The 22,458-nt window shown below is 47.4% G+C and overlaps 1 gene segment (V, D, J or C); it reads right to left on the reverse strand.

Moving 5' to 3' along the window:
* Nucleotides 1–19,107: 19,107 nt before the first annotated feature.
* Nucleotides 19,108–19,965, reverse strand: LOC144267595 (T cell receptor beta variable 30-like). The segment is given in 2 exon segments: nucleotides 19,108–19,403; nucleotides 19,887–19,965. Coding segments are annotated over 2 exon segments (375 nt in total).
* Nucleotides 19,966–22,458: the final 2,493 nt, after the last annotated feature.

A 22,458-nucleotide genomic window follows, 5' to 3' on the forward strand; every position in this document is an offset into this window, starting at 1 on the left:
GAATATGTCAGAGCTGCTAAGGCATGTACTAGCTACCTCTGCTGGCTGTTGAAGGTGGAGGGGCACAATCCAACAGTCTAACAAGGTCATTGTTAGAAAATTATGCTGCTTTCTAATCTGAAATATTTGTCCCCAGCTCAGTATTGGCCATAATGAAGAGAGAGAGGATTGAAAGCAGGAGTCTCTGAGCAAGCGGGCTGGCAGGCCGGGGGTCATATTGTGGCCCTGTTGTCTCCTGCACTATGGCCACCTACAAGGCAGAAGTCATTGGTGCTGTCCCTGGGGCTGGAATTGTTGTACTCCAGGGAAAAACTAATTTTGGGGTTCACAGATGTCAAGGGAAACAGCCTTAGAATCATAGAATCATAGAATATCAGGGTTGGAAGGGACCTCAGGAGGTCATCTAGTCCAACCCCCTGCTCAAAGCAGGACCAAGCCCTTGAGACCAGGCCCTTAATTTGTAAAGCAGAAGAGATTCTGGGGAATGAGAGAGGAGAGGTGTAGAAATTAGGAGGGGAAGTGAAGAATGGGATAAAAGAGGGGAAGTGAGGTGAGGGAATGGAGGAGAGAAGGCAGAAGAGCACAGAGGGATGGAAAGGTCTCCTACATCCAGCTTGAAATGGCTCCCATTGCCCAATTTTATTCCACTGAAGGGAGGAGAAAGAGAGGGAGGAGTGAATGAGGCAACAGAGAGAATGGGGAAGGGAAGGTGTGAGCGGAGAGAAAAGGGCGGGAGAGAAAGTAATGAAAAGTGAGTTTATGGGATAGAGACAATAAGGAAAAAAGAACACCGGGAGGGTGAAGAGAGAGAAGAAGTAGTGAGGACCGGAAGAAGGGAAAAAGATTTAGGGCACAGTGTTACGGACTCACAGGTCGTGCCCACTCTTGGACCTGGACAGTCCCTGGGGGGAACCCACTTCAGTGTGACAGCCCTTCTCAGGGGTCCACTCTCTCCCTGCGGTTTAGCCCCTCCACCTCCTGGAACCGTACCTCTCTGAGCCTTAGCACGCCTGTCTCTCACCATGGGCCCCCTCAGGGAGTTCACTCGCTCTAGACCTCTGGGGCCTCCACTCCCAGAGGGAACAGTGCAACCCTGTTCTCTAGACCGCTGCAATTCTCAGCCAGCATAAAACAGGAGGATTTACTGAGCATCTGAAAACAGGACAGGAAATTCTCAGGTCCCTCAGGCCTGGCCTCCCTCAGCACAGTACATCTAAGTCTCCCCTGCATCCAGGTAGTCTCTCCCTGTTCTGTCTCTCCAGTGCAGGGACCCAGCGCTTTGTAGCTAGGCATCTGATATCACCGGCCCGAACATCTCCTCCCCTATTCTTTGTCTTCCATCCCAGGTAAACAGGTCGCTGGGGCCCTTCTCTTTCATCCTTTGTTCCCGTCTGGCTGGAACTGGTTGGTCAGGTCACCAGGGTCCTCTCTCCTCAGCCTATTGTTCTCCCATTGGCCAAAACCAGCTGACGGCCAAACTGGGGTGAGCCTCTTAGTCACCAGGTCACCAGTTTTTAGTTTACCCCATCTCCAGGCTGTTGTCCGGGGTCCCGGCTGCTAGGCAAGCTCACAGCTGGTCCTCTGCAACAACAAACGCTCTCCCACCACTTTGTTAAACATGCAGCACACAGGGAAACTGAGGCACGCACACACTATTCATGTAAAACCCTACAAAAATCCCCAACTTCGTCATCCACGGCTACACTAGAGAGTTTACAGTGGCCCAGCTGCACCTATGCACCTGTGCCATTCTAAACTCTCTAACGTTGCCTCTCTTAGCCCACCAGGAGAGAGCTCTCCCATCAGTTTAACTACTTTAGTCTCAGAAAGCAGTTGTCCACGCCGGCACTGACGGCAGTGTAACTTATGTTGCTCAGGGAGGTGATTTACTCAGCCCCCTGAGAGACATAAGTTACGCTGACATAAGCTATAGTGTAGACATAGCCTTAGTAGGAGAGAAGAAGGAAAAAGGAAAGGTCAGAAAAAGAGGAGAAGAGAGGCAGAAGAGAAGTTACGGAAGGGAGAGGAGGATACATGGGAACAGGGGTGGGAGGTGTTAGAGCAAGATGGAGTGCATCTTATGCAGGAGGCAGGGCTGTACACGGGTGTGGGGGAAGGGATGTCCTTTCCCTTTGCAGGGAGGTTTATGCTAAGCACTTTTGGCAGTTGAGTCACTGTGTGATCTTGCTTAGCACAGTAATATGTGCCTGAGTCTTGCAACTGGGCTCTCTCTGCAGACAGAGACAGGACATAGTTTTTTGTTCCACTGCTCTGGAAGTGACTTTCAAATGGCTTCTCAACTGTTCCACCAGAGTCTTCTATAGAAAACAGCACCAGCTGCAGCCTTGCATCCTTCCCCACAGCCTGTTTGTACCAGTACATGTAGTTGAAACTGGTTGATTTTTGGGAGCAGTTCAGTGTCAGTGGCTGTCCCTGACTGACCACCATGTATGGGGGCTGACGGACGGCCCATCCTGTGAGGAAACAGAAATTAAATGAGATGAGGGTTTAATGGGATTAAATTGGAGAAATGGGGAATTTCAGGCTCGTGATCAGGAAACATTCCCAAAGGTGAGGGCAATCGCCACATGGAAAGGGATGGAAGCCTTATTGCTGCCTTCACTTTATAATCTCACTGTCAAAAGTGTTGGAGAATATAATACTGGAAACCACCCCACAGGGGCTAGGGATGGGGGAAATGGGAAAGATGGTCTGTCCCATCTCTACTGTCTCTAAAAATGAATAGTTCCATAGACTCACTCATGTGCTTTTGCTTAATTTAAAAGATTTCACTTACCCAAGGGAGACAGGCCAACAATAAAGAGCAAATGGGGAACCACTGTGTACCTGCTCATCTGGCTGGCCATCTTTCCAAGACAGCTGCATAGACACACACAGCCTGAGCCTGAGTCAGAACTTCCAGCCACTGGCCAACCAGGGAGCAGAGACATGTGAGACAGGAAATGATATGAGAGAGAGAGAGAGAAGAAAGAAAACCACCTGGCTAGAAGGAGGAAAAAAGAATGAGAGAGAATGTTGTACCGAGGGGGGCAAGGCAGAATGAGGATATTAAATGGCACAATAGTTGAGCTGGAAGGGAGTTATTGAACAGTGAGAAAATTGTAATTAGCAGCAGATATGGCCCTTGTGCAGCTGTGTGTGGGATATTACTTTATCTCCAGCCTGAGCTGCATGATACTGACCCACTCAGAGCTGTAGGATGTTTCCATCAAGGATATTTCCTCAGGGCCACCCTTGGTGAAAGGTGAAAGATAGGTGCATTTTGTGTCTTTTTTTTTCAATTCAGTGATTGAACTGAAAGCTGGAGAAAAGAGGCATCATTAGAACCAAACAGTGAGATACTTAGATTCAGTTTTTTGTCTCCTCTTCAGAGTAACACTCTCCTCTCGATACTCCCACTGTACACACAAACGTGTGTGGTCATCACTTTTTGTGCCACTGAGTTCAGCCCATTCATTTCACACAGGTACTGAAACGTCAACAGATAGGAATGGCTTTACTGTCTGCCAGACTGGACTGGAACCTATTGTGTTGTTCTCCACATGAACACGAGAAAAACCTGTGCTTAACAAATATGTTCCTTCACTTACAACTTTACCTTCACCTGACAGCAGAGACCAGGGCCTGCTCTTAGATGGAGCAGTCAGCTCTCTGATCACAGCAGTATGACATACTGCATTGCTATGTGAAGGTGACTCTTTGAATTCTCCAACCACACCCCATACCCTGTCACAACTATAGCTGCTGCTCCACACACCTGTGGCCTAAGGTTGCAGGGTTTTTGATTCTCTGTAACTGGTCATTGTATTTCCAGCACCATGTGCCCCAATGGAAAGACACCATTCCTGAGCTCACATGGACCTACTCTTACAGCAGAAATAACACTGTCTGGGCAGCTCTCTCAGACATGGTACACAGCCGTGATGTTTGTGCACATTCATCCCCAAGTCACCTGAGCACTTCATAGAATCATGGAATCACAGAAAATTAGGGTTGGAAGAGACCTCAGGAGCAGAGGTGGATTTATAGTAAAACACAGAGTTCCCTGGCACGCGGCCCCCAGGGCCTTGCACATGGAATCTGACCAAGGCCCTGAATAGCCCCCAGAGTCAGTAACTCCCAGCCTGTGTGAAATCAAACCTGAGCCCTGGGGTGAAAGCGCCTGTCCTATTCTTGATCCCCATAAGCCCAACAGTATCAGCAGAGAGTACGGGGGGTTATTTTTATTACTGAACCCTGCAGAACCCATCTGGTCATGGCCTGGCTTGTGTGTCTATACACCACTGCCCCCTGCCGGGAGGAATATGTCAGAGCTGCTAAGGCATGTACTAGCTACCTCTGCTGGCTGTTGAAGGTGGAGGGGCACAATCCAACAGTCTAACAAGGTCATTGTTAGAAAATTATGCTGCTTTCTAATCTGAAATATTTGTCCCCAGCTCAGTATTGGCCATAATGAAGAGAGAGAGGATTGAAAGCAGGAGTCTCTGAGCAAGCGGGCTGGCAGGCCGGGGGTCATATTGTGGCCCTGTTGTCTCCTGCACTATGGCTCTCTACAAGACAGAAGTCAGTGGTGCTGTCCCTGGGGCTGGAAATGTTGTACTTCAGGGAAAAACTGACTTTGGGGTTCACAGATGTCACCGGGAAACAGCCTTGAGACCAGGCCCTTAATTTGTAAAGGGGGAGAGATTCTGGTGAATGAGAGAGGAGAGGTGTAGAAATAAGGAAGGGAAGTGAGGAATGGGATAAAAGAGGGGAAGTGAGGTGAGGGAACGGAAGGGGAGAAGGCAGAAGAGCACAGAGGAATGGAAATGTCTCCTACATCCAGCTTGAAATGGTTCCCATTACCCAATTTCATTCCATTGAAGGGAGGAGAAAGAGAGGGAGGAGTAAATGAGGTGACAGGGAGAATGGAGAAGGGAAGGTGTGAGAGAAGAAGAGAGTAAAGGGGGAAAGAAAAAGAAATGAAAAGTGAGGGTATGGGATAGAGACAAGAAGGAGAAAAGAACACCGGGAGGGTGAAGAGAGAGAAGGAGTGAGGACCGGAAGAACAGAAAAAGATTTAGGACACGGGGTTCTGGACTCACAAGTTGTGCCCACTTTTGGCCCCAGACAGTCCCTGCGGGGAACCCCCTTCAGTGTGACAGCCCTTCTTGGGGGTCCACTCTCTCTTTGGGGTTAAGCCCCTCCACCTCCTGGAACTGTACCTCTCTGAGCCTTAGCACGCCTGTCTCTCACCATGGGCCACCTCAGGGAGTCCACTCACTCTGGACCCCTGGAGCCTCGACTCCCAGAGGGAACAATGCAACCCTGTTCTCTAGACCGGTATGACTCTCAGGATTTATTGAGCATCTGAACACAGCACAGGAAACTCTCAGGTCCCGCATGGCTGGCCTCCCTTAGCACAGTACATCTAAGTCTCCCCTCATCCAGGTGGGCTCTGCCTGCTCTCTCTCTCCAGTCCAAGGACCCTGCGCTTTCTTGCTGGGCATCCGATATTACTGGCCCCAACAGCTCCTCCCCTGTTTGTCTTCCATCCCAGGTAAATGGTTGCTGGGGCCCTCTCTCTTTCATTGTTTGTTCCCCTCTTGCTGGAACTGGTTGGTCAGGTCACCAGGGTCCTCTCTCCTCAGCCCATTGTGCTCCCATTGGCCAGAACCAGCTGACTGCCAAGCTGGGCTGAGCCTCTTAGTCACCAGGTCACCAGTTTTTAGGGTACCCCATCTCCAGGCCATCGTCCGTGGGTCCTGGCTGCAAGGCGAGGTCACAGCTGGTCCTCTGCAACAACAAACCCTCTCCCACCACTTTGTAAAACATGCAACACACACACACTATTCATGTAAAACACTACAAAAATCCCCAACTTTGTCATCCACGGCTACACTAGAGAGTCTACAGTGGCCCAGCTTCACCGGTGCACCTGTGCCACTGTAAACTCTTTAATGTAGACTTTCTAAGCCCACCAGGAGAGAGCTCTCCTGTCAGCTTAACTGCTCTAGTCTCAGAAAGCAGTTGTCCACGCCAGCACTTACGGCAATTTAACTTATGTTGCTCAGGAAGGTGATTTACTCAGCCCCTTGAGAGACATAAGTTACGCTGACATAAGCTATAGTGTAGACATAGCCTTAGTAGGAGAGGAGAAGGAAAAAGGAAAGGTTCAGAAAAAGAGGAGAAGAGAGGCAGAAGAGAAGATAGGAAAGGGAGAGGAGGATACATAGGAACAGGGGTGGGAGGTGTTAGAGCAAGATGGAGAGCATCTTATGCAGGAGGCAGGGCTGTACATGGGTGTGGGGGAAGGGAAGTCCTTTTCCTTTGCAGGGAGGTTTATGCTAAGCACTTTTGGCAGTTGAGTCACTGTGTGATCTTGCTTAGCACAGTAATATGTGCCTGAGTCTAACAACTGGGCTCTCTCTGCAGACAGAGACAGGACATTGTTTTTTGTCCCACTGCTCTGGAAGTGACCTTCAAATGGCTTCTCAACAGTTGCATCGAAGCTTTCTATAGAAAACAACACCAGCTGCAGCCTTGCATCCTTCCCCACGGCCTGTTTGTACCAGTACATGCCGGTGTAACTGGTTGATTTTTGGGAGCAGTTCAGTGTCAGTGGCTGTCCCTGACTGACCACCATGTATGGGGGCTGACGGACGGCCCATCCTGTGAGGAAACAGAAATAAAATGAGATGAGAGTTTAATGGGATTAAATTGGAGAAATGGGGGAATTTCAGGCTCGTGATCAGGAAACATTCCCAAAGGTGAGGGCGATCGCCGCATGGAAAGGGGTCGAAGCCTTATTGCTGCCTTCACTTTATAATCTCACTGTCGAAAGTGTTGGAGAATATAACACTGGAAACCACACCACAGGGGCTAGGGATGGGGGAAATGGGAAAGATGGTCTGTCCCATCTCTACTGTCTCTAAAAATGAACAGATCCATAGACTCATTCATGTGCTTTTGCTTAATTTAAAAGATTTCACTTACCCAAGGGAGACAGGCCAACAATAAAGAGCAAATGGAGAGCCATTGGGTACCTGCTCATCTGGCTGGGGATCTGTCCGAGACAGCTGCGTAGACACACAGCCTGAGCCTGAGTCAGAACTTCCAGCCACTGGCCAACCAGGGAGCAGAAACACGTGAGACAGGAAAGGGTATGACCGAGAGAGAGAAGAAAAGAAAAAAACCTTGGTAGGAGAAAGAAAGAATGAGAGAGAATTTTGTACTGAGGGGGGCTAGGCAGAATGAGGATATTAAATGGCACAACAGTTGAGCTGGAAGGGAATTATTGAACAGTGAGAGAATTGTAATTAGCAGAAGATATGGCCCTTGTGCCGCTGTGCATGGGATATTCCTTGTAAGTGTGCGATGTATTTCTGAAGGGTAGGTGCATTTTGTGTCTTTTTTTTTTCAATTCAGTGAGTGACATACTTAGATTCAGTTTTTTCTCTCCTCCTCATAGTAACACTCTCCTCTCGATACTCCCACTGTACACACAAACGTGTGTAGTCATCACTTTTTGTGCCACTGATATCAGTCCATTCATTTCACATAGGTTCTGAATCGTCAGCAGATAGGAATGGCTTTACTCTCTGCCAGAGCTGAACTGGAACCTGTTTTCTTGTTCTCCACATGAACTCAAGAAAAACTTGTGCTAAACTAATATGTTCCTTCACTTACAACTTTACCTTCACCTGACAGCACAGACCAGGGCCGGCTCTTAGATGGAGCAGTCAGCTCTCTGGTCACAGCAGTATGACATACTGCATTGCTATATGAAGGTGACTCTTTGAATTCTCCAACCACACCCCATACCCTGTCACAACTATAGCTGCTGCTCCACACACCTGTGGCATGGTTTTTGAGTGTCTGTAACTGGTCATTGTATTTCCAGCACCATGTGCCCCAATGGAAAGACACCATTCCTGAGCTCACAAGGATGTACTATTACAGCAGAAATAACACTGTCTGGGCAGCTCTCTCAGATGTGGTACACAGCCATGGTGTTTGTGCACATTCATCCCCAAGTCACCTGTGCATTTCTTCTCATACACCTCTGATTAAACCTAAGTATGAGGGGATTTTATCTCCATTGGAATGCCAGACAGCATTGCCTTTAGCCAGCCATTTTCCACACTTATCATGTCTCTCTATCTACTTCTTATCATGCAATCTTGCGCTCCTTCTCTGTACTCTGTATAATGGAGTTTACACACTTGTGACACTGACAGTCTGATGTGTCAGGGTCTCCTGAAGCCCCAGGTGAAGGTACATTTGCAAGCTCAGAACCAACACTCGCTCTCCCTTGTATAGAATGTCCCCCCACTGACACTACCCTCATTTGCTGCTGGTCACACTGGAGATTTGTTCAATGGACAGTGTCCTCATTATGGCATTCGAAGGAGCGTGCAGCCAGATCTCTTCTTCTCCCTCTCTGCCCCTAGTGGTACTCAGCAGAAGGAAAGGGCACCTGCCAGGGACTGGGATGGTGAGCTGCTCTGACTCCCTCATTCCCCCAGTTATTTTAGTGCCACCACTCTACAGCTCTCTCACACTGTCCTGCTTGGCTGCAGGCCCAGAAACACAAGTCTGTGTGATTTGACTGGAGGTGAGGAATCACCAGGACTAATGGTAATGAGCTCAGTGACGGAATTTTGGAATAAGTCTCAAGGAAGAAAGAAAAGGGGGGAGGAAATATAAAAGTACAGAGACAGAGAGACAGGAAAGAAAGGAGGGCAATGAAGAGAAACCTCCTAACCCAGAGACTGATGTGTGAATGGGCCAGGGATCTGGTATGGCAGCTCCTAGAAATGTTTACAGCCCCTTTGGAGACATCCCAAATGTCTGGGAACCCTGGCCCTGCCATAGCCTTCTGATTCCTAGGCAAAGACAGCTCCCTCTACTTCCTCCCCTGCCTCTGTCTCTGGGATTTTGCTGGCTGTCTCTGGGCTCCATGTCACTGTGCAGTGCTGTAGGTGCAGTAATACACAGCTGAGTCCAACCATGAAAGGTTTGTCCATTTTAGGTCCCAGTTTTTGTTGCTCCTCAGAGCTGTCATGGGCTTGGCTGTGAAGTTGGTCCCGGATATATTCACGGTAGAGTAGAAGAGTCCCTCCAGTTCCTTGTCTCCCCACTGCTGGTACCAGTACACCCACTTGCAGAGGAAGGGCAGCTGCTCCACGTCGAGTAGGGTGACCAGACAGCAAATGTGAAAAATCGGTTACAGGGGTGGGGGGCAATAGGACCCTATATAAGAAAAAGACCCAAAAATCAGGACTGTCCCTATAAAATCGGGACATCTGGTCACCCTAACATAGAGGGAGCCAAACCCTGGAGAAAAATGGGCAAAAACTGACAAAATCATAAGGGAACAAATGAGAGTAGAACATGAAGAGAGAGAGGGAAAGAAGGGAAAGATTAAATGAAGGAAAAGAAAAAAATTGGAAAGAGTGATGAAAGAGGGAGAGAAACACTGAGAAGCAGAAAAAGACAGAAAACAGAAATGACAGCCACCTTTCTTGTGGCAGATTCCTGGCTGAGATTTGATGTCCCTGTAGACTGAACAGACAGGGCATGCACTAGGAGTCTCTCATCTGGGATTCACTCTTGGGTCTCACAGTCTCAGGTGGCTGCATTTTACCCACAAGTCCCTGCTGCTTGGTGATTCACTCCATTCCCCCCGTGTCTCAAAGCAGATGAGATGTTTCAGAATCTCCTGGAGACAGGTGTCCAGGTCCCTTTCTACTGGATGATGCTTTCCTGCCACTAACATGGGAATGAGATTTGCTCCTGAGGAATGATGAGGAACACACCATCAGGAGAGGACACGTGTCTCTACATAGCAGGCCACAGATCCTAGGTACAGATATGGGACTGACACTCAGTAAATACACACAATTACAATCACTCTGGTGCAGGCCTCATATGCATTTAATTTAGATTTTCATATTGTAGCTGATTTCTATGGTATTATTTTTCTCTCAGTGTATGTGTGTGAGTGCAGGTGTTTGTCTGTCTATTTTCTGGGAAGAAGGACAAAGAAACCAGAAAATACACCATTTCTTATTTTAATAAACCTAACTGGTTAAATGTTATAGCTCTGAGCAAATAATCCAACATGTGCAGAGGGCACTGAGCAGCCTGGGGCGTGTCAGTGTAACACATAGGTTCGTGTGTGTGATCATGGCTCCCCCTAGCGATGGGTTGGCAGAGCTGATGAGAGTCAGTAGGAAAAGGAGAGAACACACATGACAGGAGTGCAGGTGTGTCCTGTGGGGGGGGGGTGCGTATGAAGGAGACTGTTAGCAGCATGTGCAGCGGTGAGAGACGTGTGATGGGGGCTGCTGCTGATAGGAAGAATAACGGTGTCCCTGACTGACAAGGGGGTTTCCCTTGAGGGGTCTCTGCGCTGTTGATTTTAGCCCATCTCCCCGCCCCGCACTGGATAACTAACCAGTTCCCCCCAGAGCCTCTTGGTTTCAGACTCCTGGTGCTGGGCTATGGTTCCCCCATTGGAAGAGACATCTCTGAACCAGGGGAGGTTTTTGTGGCCATCTCCGCTCTGCTCTCTCACTGTGCCCTGTGCTGCAGGTGCAGTAGATGGTCTGGGACTGAGTCACATTCTTTATCTCCAACCTGAGCTCCGTGTTACTGACCCGCTCAGACGTGTAGGATGTTTCCATCAAGGATATTTCCTCAGGGTCACCCTTGGTTCCTGATTGCACCAGAAAGTGCAGCTGGCTTTGGACATCCTGCAGATACCAACTCATCCAGGGGTAGGTTGTGTCCTTCAAGGTGCAGGTCACTGACCCTGATGCTCCCAACCGCACCATTAAATATGGGGATGACTGCTCCACTAATCTGCCCTCTGCACCTGAAAGACAAATGGGGATACCCCATGGAGTGATGAACCTCTTCAAGGAGCCTGACCCCACCTGGGTGGCTGCAGCAGGGATTCCCAGTCACACCTGAGAGGGCAGTGGCCAGCAGCCCCATTAGCAGAGAGAGGAGCTGCAGCAGCTCCATGTCTCCATCAGCATCTGCATAGGAAAGTGTATGTGGGGTGTTTTCAAGGCCCAGGGGAGAGGCGAGGATGAGACTCTCACGTCCCTTGTTTGTAATGAATAGGTTTGGCCAGAGGTGTCAGTGTTGACAAATGCATAAGCCCAGAGCATCTGCTCTATCTGTGTGACATTCCCAGACTAAGGGGAGCAGCTCTGTCCACCTGGGCAGTAAAGGGAACTGAGAAAATTTGAGGAGTTCAGGCACATCCTTCCCCTCGAGAACAGTGGCAGGTTTATGCGCGCGCACCCCCTCACACACACACAGGCACCCCTGCATTCCTCCATGCCACCTTGTCCAGCCTGTTCTGTCAGGCAGTGCTGCACTGCAGGTGCAAGGGAGTCTGTATACATGGGAGCTCTATTATCCCATCATGTGCATGAAGCATATATGGTAAAAGCATGGAGAGCAGATGGGATCATTTTTAAAAGAGCTCAAGTTTGAGCTAAAAAAGAGAACACTTGATTATCCTTAAGTAGCAGAGCTGGGACATGTTGAGTGCATGGGGATTGCTCACTTTTTTTAGGAAAAAGTTAATTTTGGCAATGCCCCCCTAAATGACATGTAGGTTGGGCCAAATTGAACATGATTCCCTACAAGAGCAGCAGACAAAAGGGAACAGGTAGCCTTTCCTTGGATCTTAATTGCTTCATACATGAGACCACAGCAGATATTGGCATTAGTTGGGACTCTTGGGGGATGTACCAATGATTTCTATAATTGTGCTTTATTTAAAACTGTGTTTAAAATTGTAAGTTATTACTTTAAATTTTGGGAGGTTTTCCTGGTCCTGTTAGTGGGCTCTGTAGGGCAAAGTGTAATCTGGACCTAGCAACATTCAGTCAGCAGCCAGCCAGCCTAAAGTAAGGTGGGGTAATGAAATTTTGTTATTTTATGACTAAAGGGAAGCAGAACTGTATTTAGCCTGTCCTGACTGAGGGGGTCACCCACCCTCAACTGAACTGCACTCGCTAAGGTTTGGATGCCAGAGCCCAGTGGAGAGAGAAAGACATTGGGGACAGGTGTTTCTGTCTAGCGGTGTGGGCTTTGCCTAAGAGCCACAGGCACTATCGGACCTGCCCCTCTCCAGATGGAGCTAATTAGGATCCATTGAGAGTCTTTTGGTTTGTTAAGTGACCACTAGAGCTGAAATCACTGATTATCAGGTCTAAGTGCTTAGATCTGCTGTGGGACAGTGGGGAAGAGACAACCCAGCCTGCACTAGTAATCCCCCACTGAGAGCTAAAATCACTGATTGCTGGGTGGAATCGCAAGAGACCTACTCATAGAGGTCGCAGTAAAGAGGTGGGTGGCAGCAGAAGGTGATGGCTCAGGGCCATCAGCGACGGAGCAGACCACAGCACAGTGGAGTGAATGGTGGCACTACGAATGACGTCAGCAGATTGAACAGCGGCAGCAGCAGCAAAGACATTGGTCAATATCTCTTCCCCCCTCCCCACCTGGGTGGGAGGTGAACTCATGTGAATCTACCGCTGAACTCTGGGTCTCTGCTGACCAAGACAGCAACTGTGAGTGGGGTGCAGTGGAGGGAGAGGAGAGTGGTGTGTTAAAGAGACATTTGTTTTTTGGACTTTCATACCACAAGGCAGGGCTTTAACTAGCGCGGGGCGAGTGGGGCTGCCACCCAGGGCGCAGAGCCAAGGGGGGCAGAAAAATGGGGTGGTGCACAGAATCGGGCCCAGCAGCCCCTTCCTGCAGGATTGGGTCCGACTGAATGCTCTGCACCCTCTTCCCAGGGCTCTGTTCTTAAAGGCACAGGCAACCCAATGACAACACAAGGCATCTCTTCTCTATCTGATATAACCTACAGGAGACTTGATTCAGTGAAATATTTTACATATCCCCCCCCCCCCCGCCAAAAATTATGTGTCACACATTTTGAGTATTTAAAAGATTCCCTTATCAGTTTATATGCCTGCATAAAGTCTCTTAGCAGTTCACAAATTTGTCTTTGCTGCTGCTGTGATTCCCTGAATTGCACTCCCTTTCTTATAATCCATTCTAAATATAGTTTTGCTCCTTCTAATGGTTTACTTTTTTAAAACGTGATTTTTATAACTCTTATTACTCTGAGCACTTCATCGTTTATCTTCGTCAACATTGTAGGGCAGATGGATGTCACTGTGCTATTTAATTTATATTTTAATAGCAGATAATCATTGTAATCAGATAATCAGATAATCATCATGATTTAACTGGGAATTGGTCCTGCTTCGAGCAGGGGGTTGGACTAGATGACCTTCAGGGGTCCCTTCCAACCCTGATATTCTATGATTCTATGATTGAAACTATTTATAAGTACACAGTTGCTAGTAGTTTTAGCAATGACATCTGTGTTTCTATTATAGCACTTCCTATGTTTTTACAGTGATTTTTAATTTGGAATTTTTTATTCTAAATTTTTCTTTTTATAGCACAAGTTGACTTCCAGTCTGACTGATTTCCTGGCCTGGTGTCAAAACATCTTCATTTTCATTTGATCCACCAATAGAGATTGCCTTTCTCAACTGTTATTTTGCTTCTCAATCCAACCCTTGGTGCTTTTTCACATGTCACAGCTTGTGAGAACTTGGTTCCCAGATATTCACTAAGGGCAGTATACTATCTCATATTAAATCCTCCTCAAAGGCAAAATCTACTGTAATTTTTACTGAATGGCCATACTGGGTCAGTAATGGTCCATCAAGTCCAGCATCCTGTCTTTGGACAGTGGCCAGTGCCAGGTGCTTCAGAGGGAATGAACAGAACAGGCAGTCATCGAGGGATCCTGCCACCAACTCCCAGCTTCTGGCAGTAGGAGGCTAGAGACATGGACACCCAGAGCATGGGATTTCATTCCTGACCATCTTGGCTAATAGTCAATTGATGGACTTATCCTCCAGGAATTTATCTAATTCTATTTTCAATACAGTTATAGTTTTGGCCTTCACAACATAATGAAACCACATCTACAACCCGAGATTGCTTGACAACAAGAATTCAAAAATAATGAGTTATACAACCCCAAATCATGACATTCAAAAAAAGAAATAAATGATACTGAGGGGTTGTTTTTTTTTTTTTTTTTTTTGGAGCCCTTTTGTTCCTGAGCCTTTAGGGTACAGGAGGCCCAGATCCACAAAAGTAGGAGTCTAAACCCCTGAATGAGTCTTGGCCTAGCCTCATAGTTTTGCTGTTACCTCTCCCAAATAATTCATATACCTATGGCCACATCTACACTACAAATCTATGTTAGGTCAAGTTATATCAGCATACAGTCGCCACAGTTAGTATGTCACTTGTGCATGTGCTTACTTGGTTCCTTGTGTCTGTGGTGAGTGTACTCACCAGGAGTGCTTGTATTGATTCAGAGTGCGGTGCACCATGGATCTGTATCAACCATCCATCACAACTGCTACGTCTTACCTTTGTCATCCTCTGATTTAGTGGTAGCAAATTTGATGGGATGGTTGATGTCCTGTCACAATTTGCTATTCCTGGACCAGAGGATGGGGAAGGTGAGAGGTTGCAAATTGTGGCTGTTGTATTCCATACATCACAATTTGTTATCACTGAAACAATGATAAAGGAAAGTGGTAGCAAATTGTGACAACGTAGCAAAAGAGAACACCCACAGATATCAATAGCTGCTACAGGTAGCAAAAATCTATCAGAAGCAGTTTTTGCCTGGCTCCTGGCAGGCAGCAACAGTTTTCAAATTGTGGTGCACGTCCCCCTAGAAAGGCGGACCCCAGAGTTTGAAAACCTCTGTGCTAAATGGAAAGCAGAAATCTGAGGGGTGCACATGACCCTGCTTGATCCCCCATGCGTTGCCTGTAGGGGGCGCAAATATGCTTGCTTGCCCCAGGTGTTAAAATGCTTAGTTAGGTGAGAAATGGAGGCAAAGGACTCTGCTCAGTGTACTCCGGTTAGTGTGTGTGTGATCATGGCTCCCTCTAGAGACGGGCTGGCACAGCTGATGAGAGTGAGTAGGAAAGGAAGAGAACACACATAACCGGAGTGCAGGTGTGTCCTGTTTGTGGGGAGCCTGTGAGGGAGAGAGGTAGCAGTGTGTACAGTGGGGAGAGACGTGTGATGGGGACTGATGATGATGGGAAGGATAACAGTTTCCCTGACTGACAAGGGGTCTCCCTTGAAGGGTCTCTGCACTATTGGTGTTAGCTCATCTCCCTCCTGCTGGATAACTGACCAGTTCCCCCGGAGCCTCTTGGTTTCAGACTCCTGGTGCTGGGCTGAAATTCCCCCAGTGGGATAGATATCCCTGAATGAAGGAAGGTTTTTGTCACCATCTCTGCTCTGTTCTCTCACTGTGCTCTTTGCTGCAGGTGCAGTAGATGATCTGGGACTGAGTCACATTCTTCATCTCCAGCCTGAGCTCTGTATCACTGACCCGTTTCATCTGATAGGATGTTCCCATCCTGGATGTGTTACCAGTATCACCTTTGCTTCTTAAAGATTCCAGGAAGTGCATCTGGCCTTGGGCATCCTGCAGGTACCAGCTCATCCAGGGGTAGGTTGTGTCTTTCAAGGTGCAGGACACTGACTCTGATGCTCCCAACCGCACCATTAAATATGGAGATGACTGCTCCACTAATCTGCCCTCTGCACCTGAAAGACAAAGGGGAATGCCCCATAGAATGATGAACTTCTCCAGGGAGCCTGACCCCACCCAGATGGCTACTGCTGGGAGCCCCAGTCTCACCTGAGGGGGCAGTGGCCAGCAGCCCCATTAGCAGAGAGAGGAGCTGCAGAATCCCCATGACCCTCTCAGTGTCTGCACAGGAAAGCATTTGTGGGATGTTTGCAGAGCCTGGGAGAGGGGAGGGGCAGGGTAGGGTGGGGTGGGGATACAATTTACACATCCCTTGTGTGTGGTAAATAGGCGTGGCCAGAGGTATCAGTGTTGATAAATGTATTAAGCCCAGCCCAGAGCACCTTCTCTTTCGGTGTGACACTGCCAGATTAAGAGGAGCAGCTCTTCCCACCTGGACAGTAGAGGGAACTAAGAAAACTTGAAGAGCTCAGGCACATGCCCTCCCCTAGGGAACAGTGACAATTTCATTTGCACTCATGCACACACACAATGCATTCTCACAGGCCACCTTGTCTGTCCTGTCCATAGAATATCAGGACTGGAAGGGACCTCAGGAGGTCATCTTGTCCAACCCCCTGCTCAAAGCAGGGTCAATCCCCAATATTTTGCACCAGACCCCTAGATGGCCCCCTCAAGGATTGAACTCACAACCTTGGGTTTAGCAGGCCAATGCTCAAACCACTGAGCTATCCCTCCCCCCAGTGCATATAGATTCCCTCGGCTCCTGCAGTGCTGCACAGCAGGAGCCGATGGAATCTATATGCACACACATCTATTATGTCATTATGCATATAGTGCAAACTTGGCAAAAGTATGGAGGGTAGATGAGTCATTGCAAAAGCATATGAGTTACACAAGAAAAAGAGCCCACCAACTGGGACACAATGGACTGAATGGGGGATGCTCAGTTTTTGTGCATGCTGTAGAACTGTACCATGGCCTCCACAATGATGTGTGATCTGAGCTGAATTAAACACGATTCCCCACAAGGGCAGCAGATAAAAGGGAAAAGGCAGCTTCCCTTGGACCACAGCAGATATTGGTGCTGGTGTGGATTCTTAGTGGATGTGCTGGTGACTCCTGTAGTATCACACTCAATTGCCATGTGGATGCCCTACATCTCTTACGCTTGCACCAGTCATATAGATGGACTTTCCTGAGAATAGGTCCTTGTCTTCTTTCTAGGTTTGTTTCCGAATGGATCAGCTCTGTGCTATGGGGATGATTTCTGTTCATTTTGATTGACTCTATCTATTTACTACATCTCCAGCACCATGTGCACCAATGGGAAGACAACATTGCTTGACATAAGGATATACTGCTACAGCAGAAATAACACTGTCTGGGCAGCTCTCTCAGACATGGTATACACCAGTGGCATTTATGCACACTCATATCCAAGTCCACTGAGCATTTCTTCTCTTAACCCCTGATTTGCATTAAATGTCAAGGGTCATTCCCTGTTTGAAATTCAGAGCCACATTCTCCTTATGCACCTATCTTCCACCCTCGTGGTTTCTGTCTCTCTGCTTTAGCTGATACCATCAACTGCCACTTCCCTGCTCTATGAATAATGGAGCTTTACAAGTTGTGGTTCCTGTCATCAACAAGCCATCTCCTGTTTCCAAAGTCTTCAAGAGCCCTTCTGGGTAAATCTTGACTCTTCATGATATAGAATGGCCTCCCTACTTGAAATCATCCTCACTACAAGCTGATTGGATGCCAAATTTGAGTATTAATTTCAGAAATTCTTAATAGTAGTTCAGTGCCTCTACAGAGAATGGAGAGATGTTGCAGACAGCCCTGTTCGTCTATCTCTCAGGTGATCCACACTCAGAGGGAATGGCAGCTGCAGGGGACTGGGTTAGGTTGGGGACCTCCGCTCTCTTCTCCCCTCTCTGTCTCATTTTTGTTGCATATCCTCACAGCTTCTTCACATTGTGATTTGCTGCAGGCACAGAAATGCATGGCTGAATGATGCAGTCTCAGCTGGGGAATTCAGACAAAGTACTTCATGGAAGTTCTAATCACCATGTAGACTAGATCCCTGTATGGTGTGATTGTCTCTTCGTCTGAGGAAAGGAAGAGAGCTTCTAGCTCATTGCCTCCCTCTGCCTGATGGTACCACTCCATGACAGAGTGCATGGTGTCTTTCATTTGGCAGGGGATGCTCAAAGATGACCCCTGCTGGCCACGCAGTTTTAAAGGTTGATCCATAAACTGCAGGCATCCACCTGCAACACCTAGCAGCACAGGCATCTCATATATTCACAGATACATATATTTTAAGACAACGAGGAACCATTATTATCGTCTAGTCTGACCTCCCAAATAGCACAGGCCAGAGAATTGCATCTACTAATTCCTGCACCTAACCCACAGCATCTGGCTCAGTTAAAGCATATCAAGATACACAATCCTGCTTTGTGGGTTCCAGATGTTGAAGAATCCACCACATCCCAAGGGAAGTTGTTTCAGTGGGTAATTATGCTCACTGTTAAAAAGTTGTATCTTATTTTTAGTGTGAATTAGTCTAAATTCAGATTGTAACCATTGGATCTCATTATGCCTTTATGCCATAGAATGAAGAGCAGTCCATGATCGGAAACCTTCTTCCCATGCAAGTACTTACAGATTGTAGTCAAGTTACCTCTTCACCTACCCTTGGATAATTAAACAGATTGAACTTTTGTGTTTCACTGTAAAGCAGGATTTCCAGATGACAAATTATTCTTTTCTGAACCCTTTGTAATATTTCAACATCTTTTTTGAATTGTGGGCCCCAGAACTGGACAGGGTATTCCAGGAATCCCGTATACAGAAATAGCACCCCCTAATCACTTCTACTCCATATGTTCCTGCTCAGATATCTGTGGCTCAGCAGTCATGTGAATAAGACCACATCAGGACAGTCCCCAGAGACTGTCAGACCAAACCACAAGGGAATGAGGGCTGGGATCTGCAAATGGATTTGGGTGTTTGATTTAAAGAAACAGAAAAAGTGAAGAGAAAAGAATGGAAATTGAGGGAGCTGGAACAAAGGAAATAGTAGGAGAGACTATAGAGAAGGAATGGAAGAAATTGGGAAGACAAGAGAGAGAAGTTCAAGCAGTAAAGAGCAATGTCTGATTTTGAAAGCCCAACAGTGAAGTCCTGGCCCCATTGAAATCAAGTGGCAAAACTCCCATTGTTATTAATAGAGGCCAAGTCACATCTCAAGTGTGTGACCAGGTCAGTGATCTAGGATGGGGGCTCCAGGGGCTCTTTGCACCCCTTTGGGAGATGTTCTGTATATCCCAGACACTTCATCTGGGAACCACTGCCCTACAGTGTCCTTTCGACTCCTAGGTGCACACAGCTTCCCTATCTCCTCCCCTGTCTCTGTCTCTCTGGGTTTTTGCTGGCTGTCTCAGGGCTTTGTGTCACTGTGCAATGCTGCAGGCGCAGTAATACACAGCTGAGTCTGACCGTGAAAGGTTTTTCCATTGTAGATGCCAATTGTTGTTCTTCCTCCAGGCTGACATGGGCTTAGCTGTGAAGTTGGTCCCAGATCCATCTCCTGAAGAATAGAAGAGCTGCCCTAGCTCCTCTGCCTCCTGCTGCAAGTACCAGTACATCCAGTAGTGGCTAGTTTCTTTCAATGTACACTGCAGAGTTTGGGATTCTCCTGGAACCCCTGTGAGGAAGGGCAGCTGCTCCACGTAGGCCGAGCCTACACCTGGAAGGAAATAGGAAACAATATGATAGAACAGATGGTGACAGGTTGATGAAAAAGTGCAACAGGGAGGAAGGAAGGGAAAGAAGGAAAGTCAGAAGGAGAGAAAGAGGGTAAAAAAAATTGAGAAGCAGAATAAAAGTTAAAATGAAAAACAGGACAGTTATCTTCACTGTTCAGCCAAACAGAAGTCATTATGGGAGATTCTTGGCTGAGAGCTGACTTCCCTATACAGTGAATTCATGGGATATGCACTAAGTGTGTCCTATCTAGGATTCACTCTTGGGTCAGACACTCTGAGTTGGGTGTTTTACCCACAAGTCCTTGTTCCTGAGTGGTTCTCTCTATTCCTCCCAGCATTTCTAAGCAGATGCAGTCTCCAGAGATCCCCTCACACCTTAGTCTCAATGACGAGAATGTGTCCCTTCAACTTGAGATTCTGAGCCTGCCTGCCCCACCCCATCCCCGTGGCCACTCAAACAGTACCTGGGGCCCAGAGAAGCAGTGCAGAGAGCAGGAGATATCTCAACATGATGTCAGCTTTACTCTGCTCTGTCTCCTCCATGCTCTGGGTTTCCTTCTCTCTGTGCTTCAAGGGAAGTGAGAAGGGACAGACAAATACATTCTTCAGTGGGAGGAGTCAAGTCAACATGGTGTCACTGCAGAGGAAAGGTTCATCTCATTCTGCTTTCTGAAAGGCCAGTTTCATGAATGTCCTGGAGACTCATGTCTGGTCCCCTTCTCCCGGATGATGCTTTCCTGCTGCTAATGCAGGAGTGAGAATTTCTCCTGAGAAATGTTGTTGGGGAAGATGCCATCAGAGTAGATGTCACATGTGATCATGTAGCAGATCACAAATTCTAACTATGAACATAGACTCCTGAAACATGACTAGAGTCACCCTGGCTCTGGCTCAGGCTCTAGGGGCTTCAGATACCAAGGCATCACAATGCACAGAATGTGGATTATACTCATTGCTTAGTATAGTTTTTTATATTCAAAATGATTGTTTTTTATGTTATCTCTCTTTAAGAACGTATGCCAGTGCAAGTGTCTCTATGTCTGTATTCTGCATAGTAGGATAAAGACACAAGAAGAACCACCGTCTCTGGGGCTTTGTCAGAGAAGTTAGTCTGGATAGCTATTGCGGTCAATTTCCCCATAAATGCATCTGGCTAAAGGTTCCAGTTCTGAGCAAATTATGCATCGTGTGCTGAGGGCACTGACCAGCCTGGGGAGTGTCAGTGTAACACACCAGTTTGTGCGTTTGATTGTGGCTCCATCTAGTGATCAGCTGTCAGAACTGATTAGCATGTGTGGAAAACAGAAGAGAGTACACACAATGAAGTGCAGGTGTATCCTGTGTGTGGGAAGCCTGTGAGAGAGTGCGGTAGTGGTGTGTTCAGAGTGGGAGATGTGATGGGGCTACTGCTGATGGGAAAGATAATGGTGCCCCTAACATAGACTAAGGGGAGTCTACCTTGACGGGTCTCCCCACTACTGGTGTTAGTCCATCTGTTCTTGCTGTTTAACTGACTGCTCCACTAATCTGCCCTATGCACCTGAAAGACAAAGCTGGACATCTTGTGGAGTGATGAAACCTCTCCAGGGAGCCTGACCCCACCCAGGTGGCTGCTGTAGGGCACCCTAGGCTCACTTGAGAGGTCAGTGACCAGTAGCCCCATTAGCAGAGAGAGGAGCTGCTGCATCCTCATGTCCCTCTCAGTATCTGCACAGGGAGGTGCCTTTGGAGGGTTGTAGAGCCTGTGGGAGCAGAGGGGATGAAACTCACACATCCCTGGTGTGTAACGTAGATGTGTGACCACAGGTATCAGTGTGTGCTCTCTCTTGCCTTCCCCTCCCATCAATACTGGAAGTAGTTGTTCTACCACCCCTGGCCAAAGGGATAATGCAGGAGCACTTGGGGTGGTCTGAAACATACTTGCCATTAGTGAGCTGTTTTGCAAACCTGCATGTAAGGAGATACATTGCTGTTAACTGGAAGATAGTTACACTTATGAAGAGAGGATAGATAAATACCCATCTGTAATCCAAACCAAACCATCTCTGAAGAAGCAATTCCACTGAGCTAGCAAAGGAAAATTGACACAGGTGTTTGTATGATATAGCCCAGGAGGCAGGTGGCACTGCCTGTTCATTGAAATGTGTGGAGTGTGGATATCAGGCAATTCTCTGCTGGTACTAAATACATAAAGGAATTTTTCCAGCTCCTGAATTCAGTCTAAGATGTTGCTACATTTTTGCAAGAAAAGTATGTGGTCACAAAGTAGCAACATTACTCCAGAAATCTTTTCTATAGCAGTGTAGGATTTGGATAGGATGTCTCACTCGTGCAGAAGGCTGGCTGGCTGGCCTGGCTTTGTGCAATGTTGAATACTCAGTGTTCTGCAACACATTATAATGTAACACAATGCAATACCATACATTTCATTGTAATATCATCCAGTGTAGTATAATATAGTACCATGCAAAACATTGCAATGAGACACAACACAGTATGCAAAAGGAAAAGGAGCACTTGTGGCACCTTAGAGACTAACCAATTTATTTGAGCATGAGCTTTCGTGAGCTACAGCTCACAAAGCTCATGCTCAGATAAATTGGTTGGTCTCTAAGGTGCCACAAGTACTCCTTTTCTTTTTGCGAATACAGACTAACACGGCTGTTACTCTGAAACAACACAGTATAATGCAATACAACACCATGCAATGCAATAAAATACAATGCATGTATATGCAGTTTCCTCCATACCCAATAACACAAACTATCTTCCAGGGAGAAGGAATGTTAAGTGAAAAACAAGTGAAGAACATCAGGGTGCATAACAAAGGAGAGCTGGGACTGAGGGCATTCGTGCAGGGGGAAAGGCACAGCTTTATTTAGAGGGAGCAATGGGAGACAGATTGGGCTGCGTGGGGCAGCAAGTGGATATAAGATCAAGTGAGTTGGGAGAAGATCTGAAAACCAAAGTCTGATTTTGAATTGAATTCAGAGACAGCCAGGAAATGTGAATGTTGGTGAGGATGCTCCAGACATA

Source organism: Eretmochelys imbricata, chromosome 1 (genome assembly GCF_965152235.1).
Source record: "Eretmochelys imbricata isolate rEreImb1 chromosome 1, rEreImb1.hap1, whole genome shotgun sequence".
Classification (NCBI taxonomy): domain Eukaryota; kingdom Metazoa; phylum Chordata; order Testudines; family Cheloniidae; genus Eretmochelys; species Eretmochelys imbricata.